Raw genomic sequence first — 18955 nt, forward strand, 5'->3', positions numbered from 1 at the left:
GAAATTAACACAAACTCACATGTTGCCAAGAGGCTCAACTTTTTTTAAAGCCAAACAGAAAGTACAACTCTTACATAATGCACCAATCACAGCTAGTGTTGTTCTTTAATTCTGAATACAATGTTCCATACACCTTAAGCTCCGCCCATCTGGACTTGCGCAATTGGTACCGTTATACCTATAGCAAACCTTAATTTTTCCAATAATCTGTGAAATAGTTCAGGACTGTATAAGTAACAAATATACTTAGTCTCACTTGTGAAAAACAATTTGATGAGGTACTAACCTATGTCTTATATGAATGTGTATAGAAAGGTCACTGAGCTGTTTGAACTATTGTTTTCATACTTTTGCTTCACCATCAAAATCATCTTTTGAAATAAAATGAATTCTTTCAACTATGAGTTGTATCTTATTCATATCAGCACTTATTGAACTTCACATAGGTGATATGGGATAAATCACATTATGTCATATTATGTAATAACTAGGTCAAAGGTCAATGTACCAATTAGAATGTACCTGTCCTACTTCAAAATGTACAATTCACATAAAAAAAAAGGAATTTATATTTGTTTGGTAGGTGCAGAACTTAACATCAGAGACAGGTGGACATGACCCAATCTTATTATAAAGTATAAGCTTTGACCACTTTACACTATCTGCAGATACAAGAGGTCACTAACCACCAGTCCTCACACAAAGGTCCACCTACCCATCCTCTTTGTAACACAAATAGTAAGCTTTCCTCCTTTGTAATGTGAATAAAATTGTTTCAGTAAGCCAATCAGTCACCAAATATAGTAAATCACAGCTTCTAAGTGGTTATGTTGGATTGGGGGGTGAAATTAGGGGAATAAAATACAGAATAATGCCAAATATAAACACTAAGTATAGCACATCAAATGGAGTTAAAAACAGGAGGAAAGTGTTTATCTAAAAGGGAGAGGTAGCTTATGATAAAGGAATTAAAGTAGGCAAAATCAGCAATGCGAAAAATGAGAAGTGAAAGTTTGATGACCTTACCTTGGACAAATATATGGGGCAGGGCCCAACAGGTCCAAGGACAGCCCAAAGGCAACTGTGCTATTAACATCCCTTACAGGACCCAAATTTCAAGTGAAGTTGTGTTCATTTCCATCTAATATAAAAGGGTGAATAATTTAGATAATATAGATACATATAAAGTATATTTCTTCTACATAAGAATTTAATAATAACTGGCATAAGACAGAGAGAAACTTATCTCAGATCCAAGCAGAACATACCTTATCAGTTTTTAAACTTGTAAACTTTACTGTGAGAAATTATTAAATTGCTTCTACTTACATTTGCGTCAAGATTGAGGGCTAATATAATACTTCACAAATCTTCTCTTTATTTTCATAACCAGTCACTGAAAATGTGAGATTTTATTTCCTTGAAATGTTATGACTGGTGTAAGGGAGATAACTGAATGATATACATAAGGTGTGGTAACCTTGAATACATTATCCATGTAATATAGATGAATTCGTCAACAACCTATATTAACTTCATTGCAATTAAATTATCTCAAAATACATTACTGATAAAGTGAGAACCTAACATTTAGACTCCTGTATTTAGTGGAGACCTCAAGAGTCATGTAATTTTAATTTCTAAGATGATGCAGCTCTTTCATACCACACAGTTCATATTTTCTACAATGCCGGCATGTAGAGTGCAGCCTTCCATAACCATGCAGATATCATCTCATGCCAATTTGGATTCTTGCGATGGGATGCAAAGTTTCAAGAACAGTGTGGATTTGAATGGAATGAATATGCACTGTGTGACTAAAATGGTTATCATTCTGTAATGTTGGATCGAACATGGAAATTCCACAACAGCAGCTTGACAGAATGAAATAGGATTAATTGAAAGTCAATAGTAGATTATAATTGGGCTTATACAAGTTCCAATGGGAAATGCTGACTTAAGGAAACTGTTCTTGTTTGATGGTATTCACTGCTACTTCAACAAAAGGGAATGCAAGAGAAATGAACTAACTACATGAACAATTTCAAAGCAGGAGAATGTGAAAAAAAAACAAAAGGACAATTAGAGCAGGAAAATTAAAATCAAAGTGGGAAGGAATACCATATCCTTAATAAACTACCTAAAATTACTCATACCAGAACATTCTACATGGTACAAGTGATCTATCTACAAGTGTACTTAGAGTGTTCTCTATCCTGGTTTATGGCATGCCTTACAAGAACAAGATAACTGTTTTTGTACACATGATTTTTCATCTTTTGCAGGTAAAATAGAAAATATTTGGCCAAAATCAACTATATTATGTTTACATAACTTATTTTGTTGCATGCATTCCAATCTAGGAGGTATCAGCACATACATAAAGGCATCAGGTAACACAAGTCCATATCTATTATAGCTATAGTTATCAAAAGTCCCCATCCAAAGCCATCTTGTGCTATTTTCTAAAGATTTCATACATTTTATTCTTAAAGAATTTTCAACATTTGACCAAAAGTGTTCAGCACACATTTATTTTCCTACATCAAACTAGTATAGTTCATAAATGCCACCCACATGTATGCGTTTCCATGGATACACTGTGAGGCTATTCTTTCCTTTAGGTATCACGGTACCAATTGTTTTTCCATATACCTCAGTACCCACACTCACACACTCTTTTAATCCCATTAATGTTATTGACACATACAGTACCCACACCCACACACTATTTTAATCCCATTATTGTTATTGACACATACAGTACCCACACACCCATTCTTTTAATCCCATTAATGTTACTGACACATACAGTACCCACACCCACTCTTTTAATCCCATTATTGTCATTAACACATACATTACCCACACCCATACACTCTTTTAAACCCATTAATGTTATTGGCACATACAGTACCCACACCCACACACTCTTTTAATCCCATTAATGTTATTGACACATACAGAACCCACACCCACACACTATTTTAATCCCATTAATGTTATTGACACATACAGTACCCCCACTCACACTCTTTTAATCCCATTAATGTTACTGACAGATACACTACCCACACACCCACTCTTTTAATCCCATTAATATTAGTGGCACATACAGTATCCACACCCACACATGCTTTTAATCCTATTATTGTTATTGACACATACAGTACCCACACCAACACACTCTTTTAATGCCATTAATGTTATTGACACATACAGTACCCACACCCATACAATCTTTTAATCCCATTAGTGTTATTGACACATACAGTACCCACACACCCACTCTTTTAATCCCATTAATGTTACTGACACATACAGTACCCACACACACTCTTTTAATCCCATTATTGTCATTAACACATACAGTACCCACACCCACACACTTTTAATTACATTTAATGTTATTGACACATACAGTATCCACAAACTTTTTTAATCCCATTAATATTAGAGGCACATACAGTACCTACACCCACACTCTTTTAATCCTGATGTTTAAGCTTCACCTATTGCAGCTAGTTATAACAATGAGCATATATATATATATATATATATATATATATATATATATATATATATATATATATATATATATATATATATATATATATGCACAAAAGATCACACAAAATACTTCTGTTGTGAAATAAACTTTCATTAAAAAGTTGTGCATAATTTTTCAACTTATTAATATGTGAGAAATGCAACAATACAAATGGCACTTTAATGTGAGCAATATAAGGTATCATGGAGTACAGAAAAATGATCTCTGCCCCAAGCCTCAAATAATATTGGTATTTCATTTTTCATTAAACATCTGCTTTCAGTCTCAAATACTATAATTTTTTATGTTCCATTAAAACCTCTGCTTTCAGCCTTAAATACATTTTTTTTCATGTTCCAGCACAACCTCTGCATCAAGTAATATTGGTATTCTGTGCTCCATTAAAACCTCTAAATTTACTCATCAATATAATATATCTATTAAAAAAAGCCCAGAATTGCTGCAATAATGTTCATGAATTAATTATATGTCACAACATGCTGATTGGAAGATTGGCTAATTGACAATGTACATGCTGGATAACAGTCCTTTTGTTACAAGGTAATACTAATGTCAATTATATTTATGTGACCTTAGTCTTCTTCCTAATACACTAAAACTGCATCCTTATAAAATAAAAAAACTGATCAACAGTATTGAGATATGTATGGATAGAGCCATGACAATTACAGCCAGGAAACATTCGCTATGTTTTTCATGACAATACTTAATTGAGACAGCATGTAATAATACAATTAAAATAATTTTACAAAAATTTAAATTTCTATATGTTAACGTCACAAGATAATAACATCTCCTAAAGAAACTGAAAATTATTCTGCAACTCTGATATTGGACCATTTTAATTCTAAACCAATAAATTACAAGAACTGATGCATCAGTTTGTGGGGGAAAGGACTAGGTGACAATGGTGAAGTAGTAAAAGAGTTAAGGTATGTTGTTAAAGATGACATTATGAATGATGCAGAGCACTGACAAATGAATCTGGATCAGGTATCATCAATATAAAGTTGAATACTAAATGTAGGTTCAACATTCAGCAGCCATTAATTTCATTAAAAGATTACACAGTACGCAGAAAGCTGACAATTAAAACCTTCACTGATTTAATATCAATAAAGAGTTACAGTTAAAATTATCTCAAAATTCAAAGTTCAAGAACAATTAAAGGAATTACTGTCTGGAAAAAAGTGGATGGATCGAGCAATCAGGAACCAGAACTCCACTTAATGAAAATGCATATCAAACAATAAAAATTAAACTAACCCAGGTTGTCCTGAACACAGAAAGCTGGCAATTAAATTCTGCAAAAGAAATAAAAATATAGAACTACACATAACATTTTCCCCATTTAGTCCATTTACAAGAATTACCATATGGAAACAAAGGTGGGCAAATTCAACAATAACTCTGCTCAAAGATGATACTACAAGGTAAAAATTCACCTAAGCAATGCTGACAAACTCAGCTGAAATGTCCTCAAAATATCAGGCTGCTAACTGAATTAGTTTAACATCATCCACTAAAGGAACAATAGATAAATGAAAGAGGTTGGGTTGGACCATCAGTAGCCATAACTGAAGTTTTATCAAGCTGCATAACAAAAATTGGGTTGAGATCCAAATCAAATTAACTTAGTCATTGTGCATAATGACAGATAATTGGTCTGACAACTGGGACCTAAAACTCTGTTACATAATAACATTTGAATGATGATGATCAAATGCATCCAAGAAACTGAATGTCAAGCTGTCTACCAAACTCAGTTGAAATTAAGTTATGTGGAACAGTGGATGGGTAGATCAATCAGGGTTTATAATTCTTCTAAGGTATCATAAAAAGTCTCACTAAATTTGGTTTAAATAATAATGAGCAAATTCTAGGTACTGATGTCCACTGCCAATTTCTGAATTTATTAACATCATTCTGCCTAAAATGTTGAACAATTAAGGGAGGTATTGTGAGGAAACAAAGCTGGGTGGTGTGCCAATCAAAGACTATAACCATGACAAATGATGCATAAATTGCCAAGCAGACACAGCCAGGACTCACAAACAGCCGATCAGACACAGCCAAGGACTCACAATCTGCCTAACAGAGACAGCCACGAACTCACAAACTGCCTATCAGACACAACCATGGACTCACAAAAATCAAACATAATACTCAATTGGGTTGAAATCAAATTATAATGAAGGGATTTACCATACAGAAATTAAAGGGATTTACCAGACAGAAATGAAATAGATTTTACCATATAGAAATGAAAGGGGTTTACCAAACAGAAATGAAAAGGATTTACCATGCAGAAATGAAAGTGATTTTACCATACACAAATGAAAGTGATTTTACTATACAGAAATGAAAGGGATTTATTATGCACAAATGCAAGGGATTTACCATACACAAATGAAGGGACTTACAATACAGAAATAAAAGTGGATGAGACTAACAATCAGAGGCTACAATGTTGCTAGATGATGATTCTGAATGATGGCAATCTAACTCGGCCAGGTCTACAGCATATGGTGGTGCTCTACAGTTTCGTATTTTGCATAGGGTTAGAATTTTAAAGAATAAGAATTTCCCCGGCTTTCCTCACTGGTTATACTGGCCATTTAAAAAAGACCTTGTATATCTTGGGTATAATTCAAAGAACCTTTAATTCCCTTTATTTTGGTGTATGGTTAATGGGTGTAATATGGGTTATAGAGTATACAGCTTGGCCTTACTCCAGATGTGCATCTTTCAAAACAGTGCTAGCTCCACTTGGTCATTTTCACTTCCTGAACTTCAGAGGTAAATTGTATAAAAAAAAGCCAATAATTATTTTTTACATTTTATATATTTGGTAATTCATTCATTGCACATTCAGAAGCTGGTATTGTCTAGTCTGGCAAAATTCATTTTCCCTATTCTAATAGCTGCTATGGATAGTGTACTTTAGACTAATTCAGGCTGACTTTTTAGCATAAGGGAGCAGTCATTTTAGTTAGCAGTGTGCTTAGATCATGTACAATTTCCAAAAGTACAATATCCAAAGAAATATCATCCACATTACATTAATGTAGCATACAGGTATGCCAACATTCTCTCCATTGTGCATGTTTTAAATGCAAACAACTTCACCTTACATATGTCACTCTTTCAAAAGTACATAATAACTGGTGAGCACCCTCATAAAGAGAACATAGGTATTATTATTGTATGATTTAACTCGATTGTATGGCTGAAACATTTAAGTCACAAGCATCAAACAGTCCTTTTGAATAATTCTCCTGCATTTCCCCCCACAGAACAGTATTTATGAGTGTCAGAGTCTCTAACAACTCCAGCCCCACCCCACCCCCAATAAAAAGTGAGCTATTTTAAAAATGCACATTACATTTTGTAAATATAGCAGCCAATGTTATGCTGAATGACTGGAACATAAAACTAGCCAGAATTATTTCTGAGATATCAACAATTAATTTTACAGTTTGAAAAGGGATGGAACAGATCAGGTTCATAAAGGTCAAAGGTCAAAGTGTAAAGTATTTGCCTATTGTTTAATATGGAAGAAGCAAATTTGCTTTCTCATCATTTTTTTTCCATTGCAAATAAAAATGAAAAGAAACATTTTCACTATATATTTCTTTTACTTATTGCAACAGTTTTAAATTTAAGTTGACTCTATTCCTATATTCTAAGATTTCTAATTTCCCTATAATTAAGGTCACTACTCACATAAACATACCTCATGGCAAATTATGTAAGCAAGAGCAAAATGAGCATAATTACCTTATTTTCATGCTTAACATCAATATGAATGTACCATCTATTTCAAAATATCATACATAATTATATGAAAATAATAAAAAACCTTGCATCCATTTTTATATTTGTTTTAAGGTGGCACTCTACAGTTTCGCATTTTGCATAGGGTTAGAATTTTAAAGAATAAGAATTTCTCTGGCTTTCCTCACTGGTTATATTGGCTATTTAAAAAAGACCTTGTATATCTTGGGTAAAATTCAAAGAACCTTTAATTCCCTTTATTTTGGTGTATGGTTAATGGGTGTAATATGGGTTATAGAGTATACAGCTTGGCCTTACTCCAGATGTGCATCTTTCAAAACAGTGCTAGCTCCCCTTGGTCATTTTCACTTCCTGAACTTCAGAGGTAAATTGTATAAAAAAAAGAGCCGATAACTTTTTTAAATAAATTTTATATATTTGTTAGTTCATTCATTGCACTTTCAGAAGCTGGTATCGTCTAGTCTGGCAAAATTTATTTTTCCCTATTCTAATAGCTGCTATGGATAGTGTACTTTAGACTAATTCAGGCTGACTTTTTAGCACAAGGGAGCAGTCATTTTAGTTAGCAGTGTGCTTAGATCATGTACAATTTCCAAAAGTACAATATCCAAAGAAATATCATCCACATTACATTAATGTAGCATACAGGTATGCCAACATTCTCTCCATTGTGCATGTTTTAAATGCAAACAGCTTCACCTTGCATATGTCACTCTCTCAAAAGCACATAATAACTGGTGAGCACCCCCAATACCAAATTTGGTTGAAAAAGAATAAGCAAGGGAAACAAAAGGTATATAACTTAACTAAGTGCAGAAGGCTAACAAGCTAAACATAACAAAGCAATGATGTCATGTAAAAATGAATAAAGGATACTGTATTTTCCTTCTGTATGAGTCATATCTGGATATCATCACAGTGCAGGCTCCACATCCTCCCTCCCCACATCCTAGCTTCGTCCCAGTCAAATGTACTGTTACACAAGTCAAGGAAAATGTGGAAACCACTCCTTCTATAATGCTGTGTAAAACATATATAACCATATTTCCCCCTTTTGGACCTTGACCCAAGACTATGATCCTCTTGGGTCGCTACATGGGGGTAAGAACTGCCACAGAAGACAAATGCCAATTAAGCAGTAAAATCAAGATAACAAACACAATTTTGTTATTTAAAAAAAACAGCTTTTAAAACTTTATTTATATAAAATTCATTACTTATTATTAATGTATCATTAAAAGTATATTTATACCTGATAAAGGAAGAAAGAAACAAATAAAAGTTCACAATTGTTTATTATTCACAATAAAGTTTTAACAGCTATAACATATTTGGTATATTGCTGAAAAATGATTTGTGGCAAATTGCATCTAGCAAGTTTTACCTCTGAAATATTTTATTAATGGGGCCTGGGTATGTTCAGTGTATATATATATATATATATATATATATATATATATATATATATATATATATATATATATATATATATATATATATATATATATATATATATATATATATATATGTATGTATATATCTTTTCAATAGACAGTATGAGCATTTTTTATCTTTGTGTTACACTCTGCTGGAAGGCACACTCTATGTGGTTAGTATTGTGTGTGCATGATTGGGATTTTGTTTTAAAAATTCAGTCGTACCACTATGATGTCTGCAGTGTGGCAGTTTATAGTGATGTCTAGCACTGGGGTATCATGCTGCAGACATGTAGCATTATGTCCCACCCAGTCACATCATCCTGAGAGCAGTCTGACCAGTCCTAACACCAACCTCTTAATGCTGAGCATCTAGCGAGGCAGCTGTTACTACCATTTTTTATAAGCCTCTGGTATGACCCAGCTAGAGTTTGAACCCATGACCTCCCACATCCAATGTGGCAAGTTTATCCCATACAACAATTTTATACTGGATACATTTTGTCCGTAAGTACTGAAGAAGGGTTGTCTCAGGATCTGCATCTTTCTCTACAACCTGAAGAAGAAAAAAACTTCTGTGAGAGACCAAAAATGGAGACAGTTGTATCAAAAGTACTTCAATGATTTTAGCATGAATCCACTTGTGTATCGTAATGTACAAACTTACATGTCTACTCTGACTGTAAAAAACATAGCTCATGATCTTGTTATGTATACTTAATTTGTAGTTGTTGAGTTTTTTCTCCATGATTATTATGTTACGTATAACTGTATTTTGTACTTAACCTTGTCCAAAATTAAGTTCACCATATACCTGACTAGTGACTAGAGACATTGATTGGTAAACAACAGAATATATATATATATATATATATATATATATATATATATATATATATATATATATATATATATATATATATATATATATATATATATATATATACATATATATATATATTCTTTATGATAATGGATTAAACCTTTACCTCATAGAGCATAGTTACAAAGTGTAGTGTGCTATAAATAGAACACCCATTACCTAGTTGACCCTATATGCATAGGTCTGCCTGTGAACTGTTAATCAATGTAGTGTATGTTACGTTTAACAGCAATTTTAACCATTTTTCATTTTTGGTACACATTATACATGTATGTGGAAAAATTTAAGAGTAAAGTCCATTTGTTATAGCTGTGTAATTATTTATCATGGAAGAATTTTTTATTGCTTTAAAATCTTGAGAGAAGTCATTCACCGTCATGTCAGTGAGGCCGCATGACCAACCATAGCTGCCATTTCTCATACTCGAAATTTACAAGTTTTTCGTCTGCATCTACATCACTAAGTCATCTGAATTTAATAATTTATAAAAACTAATTGCTGCCTACATCAATATCAGAGCCTTTACCTAGGTTATTGAATCTTTCATAGTTGTGATTCTAATCGTGAAAACTTTGTAAGTACTGAATGAAATCCACGACGGTCATTTTGGAGAGTGGAGATTACGACCCAGTTACTTTAAATAGCAGATATCGACCAGTGCATAAACAGTGACCACATGATCTGACGTAACTGTCATTCGTGGAAATGAATGTAGTATTTAACGGGGGGTTTTCCCCGAAGGTGGTGCTAAGAAAACCAGCTTAAAATGGCTAATGTTTACAGCCAACGTCAAAAGGCGCTTCCATGTGAATTGAGTAGAGGCGTCAAAAGGCGTTTCCATGCGAATGGTGTAGAGGCGTCCAAAGATGCTTGCATGAGGCAAAGGGTTTTATTCTGATCATCATGAATGGAAGTAAACATGTTTATTTGAGTTTAGATCACTGGCAATCTCCATGGAAATATCTGGTCTACCTGATATTTACAATGCTTTTTATTATAATTTTAGTAACAGATTTTATCTTGTTGACAGCTTAGAATATTCTAGAAATTAAACTTTGACCCTCATCCTGGTTCTACTTTTAGTATCATGTTTCCTTGATAAATTACTCATTGTTGTATTCAACATCTGAGGCAGATTATCTGTCCTACTGTTGTGTTTAGTATTTCATTTTGGTGAAATTATCTATTCAAATTATTTTTCACTGCAAAGTGCTCATATATAACATTCTTGGACTGGAACATTAATTTCAAATTATAGGGATTTCAGAAGGAAAAAAACATTTTTGGACTATATTATTCTGATATATCAAAAAACTATTAGCACATCATTACCATTCATGCCATTGGTTCATTACCACATTTGATTAGTGAGAGTGTGTGTGATTTGGATTTTAACGTAGCTTTAACAAGGTTTCAGTCATATCGCTATGATGTCTGCAGTGTTACAGTTTATAGTGATGTCTTGCACTGGGGCATCATGCCGCAGACATGTAGCATGATGTCCCATCCAGTAACATTATCTTAACACCAGGCCGGCTAGTCCTAACACTAACCTCTTAATGCTGAGTGCCTAGAGAGGCAACTGTTAGTACCATTTTTGTAAGTCTTTGGTATGACTCATCGGAGTTCGTATCAATGACCTCTTGCTTCTTAGGCAGATGCTCTAACCACTGGGCCACCAAAGTGGTCTCATTCCCACATTTGAGACTACAGGCACATCAACACATTCAATATTGGAACTGATCTGGAATAACACTAGAATCCAGTAGAAACTTCATACATTTAGACTTGTGATAAATCTTTTAGTTCTACTTGGAATTTAATTCACTTTACTAGTTCTTTTTAAATTTTCATTGTTACTGAAGGGAAATAATATCTTGAACGTTACAAAACTTGTTGGTTTTTGTTCTTTTCTGCTACTTAGTTTAAGATCATAGAGTTGTAATAATCTTCTGTCACAAAATGTAATCAGGGTCTGTGTTGCTTGTTCTGCTGATTATTCCTTAAAAAACTGCAGAGAGGTAGCCCCCATTCAAAAATCATTCTGCAAGTATCACATAAAAACTATGATTTTGCTATAATAAATGTATTACCTCAATAATAGTTCTATAACAGACTTACATTATATATTTATCAAACTAGGTCGCAGCTGCATATGTTGAGCGTGTTCTGAGTGTTTGAAGGCTTTTGTATAATTTTAGTAATTTGACAACAGAAACATTTTCTTTTACATGTCCAGGTTAACATCTTTACATAATACCTATGCAAGCAATGCAAAACTCTGTATCACAGTCTTTGACCTGAACCTGATGTCATGGACTGAAAATCGTTCAAGTTGTCTCAATGTCTAAATATACCCATGTGCTAAGTTTGGTTAAATCTATAATATCTATAAAAATTTTTATAAAGAATGTTATTTATCTGGATAATTCAATGTATTCTATAGATATATCCACAGAATGGGCATGATAAAAATCCATTCATATTTGTTTGTGTCATCGTGCACTCATGCCAGTACAGCTAAAGACAGTTAATATACAAAAAAAAATGCCTTTATCCTTTGTATAAGAGTATTTTATTACATGCAGTTAACAACATGTATTAGGAGTAATTATTAGTATTAATATTACAAACAGTGTCAAGGTGGCATTATTGTTTCCTTTGTATATTAATTTATTTTCTCTACACTTTAACATCTTGTGTATAAACTCTCCTACAAACCAACGAAGGGATACGTATTGTGAACAATCAATTTTGAAGCAGAACTTTTATACTTTATTTAGCTGTTGAAATTCTTACTAAATGTTTTGTTTTTTCTTGTATATTAACTGTCTTTGTTTCTTGTACTGAGGTCATGATTTAAGTAAATGAATTTCATCCTCAATTTCTAATTTGCAAAATTGACAGGATTTATGACTTCTTCATCTAACCGGTGTTAAAACTGATCCTTACTTGCATTAGAGCTCAGCTCTAAAGTTAAAATTCTTTATAACTATTTAGCAAAGCCCTCTTACCCTAATATCTCAAAGTCCCAGCATAAATATCTGCATAAAAACTGTATTGAGATGGCTGTGCATTTATCATCTACAACAACACAAGGAAATATCACTTGGAAACCATTCCAAAGTTCTTTGATTGTCTCAGAGATACAAATTTGACAACAAATTTAGGATAAAGTGAGTTTTGCCATGCTTCTGTTATATTTTTAAGACATATTGTCAGACTCAGGCAAGCTCAAGGCTATCTCTCAATTCCTTGTGCCTATGACTAAAATGCAACTGAAGCAAGTTTTGGGCATGATTGATATTATTGGAAATTTTGCTCCAATTTTTCCATAACTGTTGAATGCCTGACAATTTGACAAATAAGAAAAAACCAAATTTCATTGGTCTGAAAAAAGTCATGAGGCTTTTGATACATTAAAGACCATACTTAAGTGTCCACCATTTCTTCCAGCTCCAAATTTCAGTCAATCAATAAAAAATGTCTGTTGATGCAAGTAATGTAGGCATTGGTGGTTATGATGTTGATTCAGGAAGACAAAAATGGTGAAGATCTGATCCAGTGTGCTGTTTTCAAAAACAAAACATTAAAGAAACTACAGAGAAATTATTTCACAATCAAGAGGTGTATGTGATTTAGATTTTTAACATTTGTATAAATCTTTGGTATGACTCAACCGGGATCTGAACCTGTGACCTCTGGTTTTGATATGATATTGGCTTTGCAACACTCTGAAGTGTCTATTAGTTCAGCTCCATCTCTGATTATTGTATTCAGTGATTACAACCCCTTTCATTAACAAAATGAAAAACAAAAATTACAAATTGTTAAGGTAGAGTTTGATGTTGCAGGAATACAACTTTGCACTAGTCACGTCAAGGGAAAAGACAATCTAATTGCAGATGAACTTTCATATATAAAGAAGTCCTATATTTCTTTATTTTGTGTATACTAAGTAACATTCATAAGACAACTTCCCATGTAATTTTAAATTATTATAATTATGTATATTTAACTAATGTGTAAAAGAAAGTATTTTATTCTATAAATCTTTTTTTCTTTATGAGAGGATGTGTTATATATATTTAGTTTGTATTGTATGATTGACCTTGGTCTATCATTGAGCACTGGAGTTTTGGCCTACTAATGTCGTGTTTACTTGGTTTTGAGTTCTATATACATCCTGGTCACCTTACTGTGATTTAGGTTTTTATATTAGTGCTATATATCTTAGAATTACTCATTTCTCTCTTAACATCCAAAGTGGATTCAGTCTTTTGGTTGTGTTCAGATTTAATATGAGAGAATTTATTTATTAAATTAAAATGAGTGATTGGAATTACAAAGTGCTTTAGGACAACATCATTAATTTGGAATTATTTTGAATTTATTTAGAGACGTTTTGGATTATATCATTGTAATACATCAAGACTGTTATCACATCAACACTTTTCCATGGTACTCTTACATAAGCACATTCTGAAATGGAATTTATTGGAACATCACTGGTATTCATTCAGAATAGTCATTGCTTCTGGCCTAGTCATAGAACTTTTAGGACTATTTCAAATTTAATTCACAATACTAAAGTTTTTTTTAAAAAATGTTCACTTTGTATTCTAGGGAAATAAATTATTTGTTGAATTTTACTAAATTTGGATTTTGCTCTTTTCTGTTGCTTAGTTAAAGGACCAAGATTCCTAACAACTTTTTCAAACCTTCCACTTTGTTCCCTCACTTTTTTTTTTTTGTAATGCATGTACCTAGTTGGTGCATGTTTTTTAAAACATTTTCTATTATATCCTTATTTCTATATATAAATTTATCTTGGGGGTATTATTTCTGTATGAGGTTGTATGTTATTTTTTTTCTCAAGAAAGAAATTTTGCATGTGCTTTTCCTTACTATGTGTGCAACTATGTACTATGTATGCAAATTATAGAGGGTCACACTGAGAATTAGTTCCATGCAAATGATTATATTACCTCTTTATTATTATTATTATTATTATTATTATTATTATTGATAATTGTGCATTGCAATTTACTCGAGTAGAACAGATTTTAGGCAATAGCTTAAAATAGAACAGTATCAATTTTTAACATGTATAGTTCTGGAAACAGACTTTGACCAAACAAATGACATTTGATAGAGGTTACCAGTATTGTGATCTAGGGAACCGTGCCCCTGAATTTTGATAAGTGTCAATTTCTTTCAACACCCTTTCTAGTACAACCTGGTGGGTTAAAATGCTGTGTTTGCATTTTCCTAATTAATTATGAAACAAGACAAGACAAAGATAGAGAAACTGACACAGATTCTTGAATGAGTCATTATTTTACAATAGAATATATACTGACATTTATAGATACAACGAATTTATGGCTGATATATTGATATTCAAACTTTATTAAACTTTTTGGGCTCCTAGACTTGAAAAGCTAGAGTCTGAGAATGGGTGGATTAATTTTTATACAAACTCAATATATAAATCTCTATTACACTAACTTGCTAAACATACTGATGTTTATTAAATTCTGTTTTTCAATATTTCAAAAACTGAAAGGGATTTATTAGCCACCCTTCTCACATGTAACTTAAATCCACAAACTGCTTTGGGTACTTCAGGGCAAATAAAGAAATATGTATGGTAACTTAAATCCACAAACTGCTATAGGTACTTCAGGGCAAATAAAGAAATATGTATGGTAACTTAAATCCACAAACTGCTTTGGGTACTTCAGGGCAAATAAAGAAATATGTATGGTAACTTAAATCCACAAACTGCTTTGGGTACTTCAGGGCAAATAAAGAAATATGTATGGTAACTTAAATCCACAAACTGCTTTGGGTACTTCAGGGCAAATACAGAAATATGTATGGTTCTGGTTAGATTGAAGAAAATTGGGGTGGTAGGTCAATACATTTTTTTATCATTTTTTTGTCCGGACAGATTTCAATGAAGTATAAACTACAATATAAACATCACTCATACCGTGAATTTATCTTCATAGTTACCGGTACATACCTTTATCAATTTGTTCTCCAAAACTTTTTAATCTTTCTTTTATCTAAATTTTTCCCCAACCCCTCAATAAATATAGGGTCAACAAGAAAAATTTAGGATTCTGTTCAGGAAACCAGAACACATTTTAATTTGGCCTTATCGCTTGACCAATGTGACCTACTGGTATTTGACTTTTCAATCAAATATTGTTAAAAGACTACTCCAAAAGTAGGTACATTATATCACCAATGATAACTGAAATCCTGGGTACCTACTTTGTAGTTTTCCTAAAATAACACAGTATGCTTGTAATTCCCTGAAGCAAAGCACGTTAATAGGAATCGGGATTGTTATTCTTTTTAGTGTTGTTGTTGTTGATCTTGGAACTTGATCTTTTAAGAAAGTACAAACTAAAACATACATCGGATGATTGACAAGATTTACCTTCTAAACCAAACATTTAACTTACCTCAAGTAGTCTATACTACTATACTATACTACTACATACTATAGATACTTGAAATGTACAAGACAAAGTCTACTTGTAAGCAAATAAGACAGTGCTGCACAACACATTAGGCAAAAATGTGAATGTGGCAATGCTGGCAAACACACAGGACAGATATTACCAGTATGTGAATGTGGCAATGCTGTTCAACACACAAGGAAAAAACTACCAGTATGTTAAACTATGCCAATGCTGACCAACACACATGTAAAATCTACTGGTATGTGAATGTGGCAAATCTGCCCAATAAACAAGGCAAAAACTATCATAATGTGAATGTGGCAATGCTGCTCAACATAAGGCAAAAATTACCATCATGTGAATGTGGCAGTGCTGCCCAACAAACATGGCAAAAAATTGCAAGATGTATATCTGGCAATGTAGTCCAACACACAAGATAAAAACTGCCAGTATGTGAATGTGTTGTGAAGCAATTCACATGGGTCTCGTATTAACATAAGGCAAAAGTTACCATCATGTGAATGTGGCAGTACTGCCCAACAAACATGGCAAAAAACTGCAAAATGTATATGTGGCAATGTAGTCCAACACACAAGATAAAAAATGCCAGTATGTGAATGTGTCAATGCTGCTCAACATAAGGCAAAAATTACCACCATGTGAATGTGGCAGTGCTGCCCAACAAACATGGCAAAAAATTGCAAGATGTATATGTGGCAATATAGTCCAACACGCAAGATAAAAACTGCCAGTATGTGAATGTGGCAATGCTGATCAACCAGCATATGAATGTGGAGATGCTGCCCAACATGCAAAGCAAAATCTACCAGTATTCAAATGTGGCAGTGCAATGCAACGCACACAGCAAAAAAGTACCAGTATGTCAACAATGCAATGCTGCCTAATACACAAAGCAAACACTATCAAGATGTAAATGTTGCCCAATACATGGCAAAAAATATCAGCAGTACTGTACAACACACAAGACAAAAACCACCAATATGTAAATGTGAAAACACACACGACAAATATCACCACTATACGAGTGCGGCAATGCTGCCCAACATACAAGACAAATATCACCAGCATGTGAGTGTGGCAATGCTGCCCAACACACAAGACTGATACTACCAGTTGTTAAATGTGGCACCACTTCACAACACAAGGCATTAAAAACCACCAGTATGTACAAGTGGCAGTCAAGCACAACACACAAGGCAAAAACACAGGTGGCAGTCCAGCACAACACACAAGGCAAAAACACAAGTGGCAGTCCAGCACAACACACAAGGCAAAAACACAAGTGGCAGTCCAGCACAACACACAAGGCAAAAACACAAGTGGCAGTCCAGCACAACACACAAGGCTAAAACCACCCATGTGTGAATGTGGCAGTGCTGCCGTTAAAACATAATACAAGACCCATGTGAATTGCTTCACAACACACAAATCAAAACCAACAATGTGTAAAAGTGAAAGTCCTGCAAAACATACAAGGCAAAAATACCAGTATCTTGATTCCAGCATACCACATTGAAAGGAAACAGCTACTAAAAACCACCTAAAACATCAGTTTTCTTGGAGTTTAACCATGGTGACCATAAATACATAGTGTGCTGCTACCATTTAATTTTGTGGTCTTAAATCAGTCACATACATATATGGATCTAATGATACATTTTACCAGTACAACTATACCAGATGAGAAAATATGCTTACAAGGCACAAAGCTCTCAATACAAACTAGGAAGTTGTTGTTGTTGTAGGGTTTAATGCTATTTTTCAGCACATGATAGGCTATACATGGCGGCCAGTATTAATGGTGGATGAAGAACCTGGGAAAACCCCGAGAAGAACCACTGACCCATAAGAAGCTACTGGCAAGCTTTCTCACATACCCACATTGGCAGAATCCGAGACTCGAACCCACACAGGCAGAGGTGAGATGGCAGTGATCCGTAACAGATAGTGCTTTAGACCAATTGGCCACTCGGGGCCCCCAGACTAGGAAGCATGTACATACATACATGTGAGAGTGACCGCTGTTAGTGTGTTCATTAGAATGATTAAGGTTTTGTCAGATAAAATTTCTCCAAAATTAGCATTTTTGAACCACAGAGTCTGGGTATCATAATTGTGTTTTACAGTTCAAAAATTGTTCTCCTGTCAGGAGATAAATTACTTGAATTGGAAAATACAGCAAAAACTGCACCACCACCCCCTTACAGATTCTCTACATAATACATCCCACAGATTTTGATCCCATCCCATGAGCAAGTGTTCACATCAGAAAGGTTTTAACTTCACAATATTCCATGACATCAAAACGACATTATTGTACAACAAATATGATCACTTCAACATTTTCCCAAACAAACATTTATGCTACTTTTGCTTATCTTAAATGTGTGAATTGGCATTAACGCTTGTTTCATCCAAGTCATTGCTGACATTACCACCTACATCTAGCACCCAAAAATTGCAGAAAGAAAATGCAATCTACCGGTTATAGATACCTCACAGTAAACTAAGCAAGGTTAATCCAAGGGTATCACACTACTTTTTAGACAATTGGGTCCAAAAGAAAAAAACTGAATGGCTTTATATGAAACTCATAAATCTTGCAAGCCCCACCTAAAACATTACTCTGTTAAATCTCATATATATTTAGAAACTTCCCTCTTTTTCAAATTAGATTTTTGAGTTCTAGACATATCCTGATTAAGTTAAAACTATTAAACAAATGAACAAATGAAAGGTATCCTGTAGTGGTTTTTCATAGTAAATA

At 33.5% G+C, this 18955-nt stretch overlaps 1 protein-coding gene across 2 annotated transcripts in view; it reads right to left on the reverse strand.

The window, feature by feature from the left end:
- LOC149805312 (xanthine dehydrogenase/oxidase-like) overlaps nt 1–18955 on the reverse strand; it is a 212841-nt gene that overhangs the window by 185935 nt on the left and 7951 nt on the right. For both annotated transcript variants that reach the window (XM_089949223.1, XM_089949222.1), the window contains exons 2-3: nt 9304–9361; nt 8246–8342 (exon numbers count right to left, since the gene is read on the reverse strand). In XM_089949223.1, the coding sequence (XP_089805349.1) occupies nt 8246–8342; nt 9304–9361 (155 nt within the window). The remainder of the gene's footprint in view (nt 1–8245; nt 8343–9303; nt 9362–18955) is intronic.

This window comes from Sinohyriopsis cumingii, chromosome 2, assembly GCF_028554795.1.
Source record: "Sinohyriopsis cumingii isolate HCF-2022 chromosome 2, ASM2855479v2, whole genome shotgun sequence".
Taxonomy (NCBI): Eukaryota; Metazoa; Mollusca; class Bivalvia; order Unionida; family Unionidae; genus Sinohyriopsis; species Sinohyriopsis cumingii.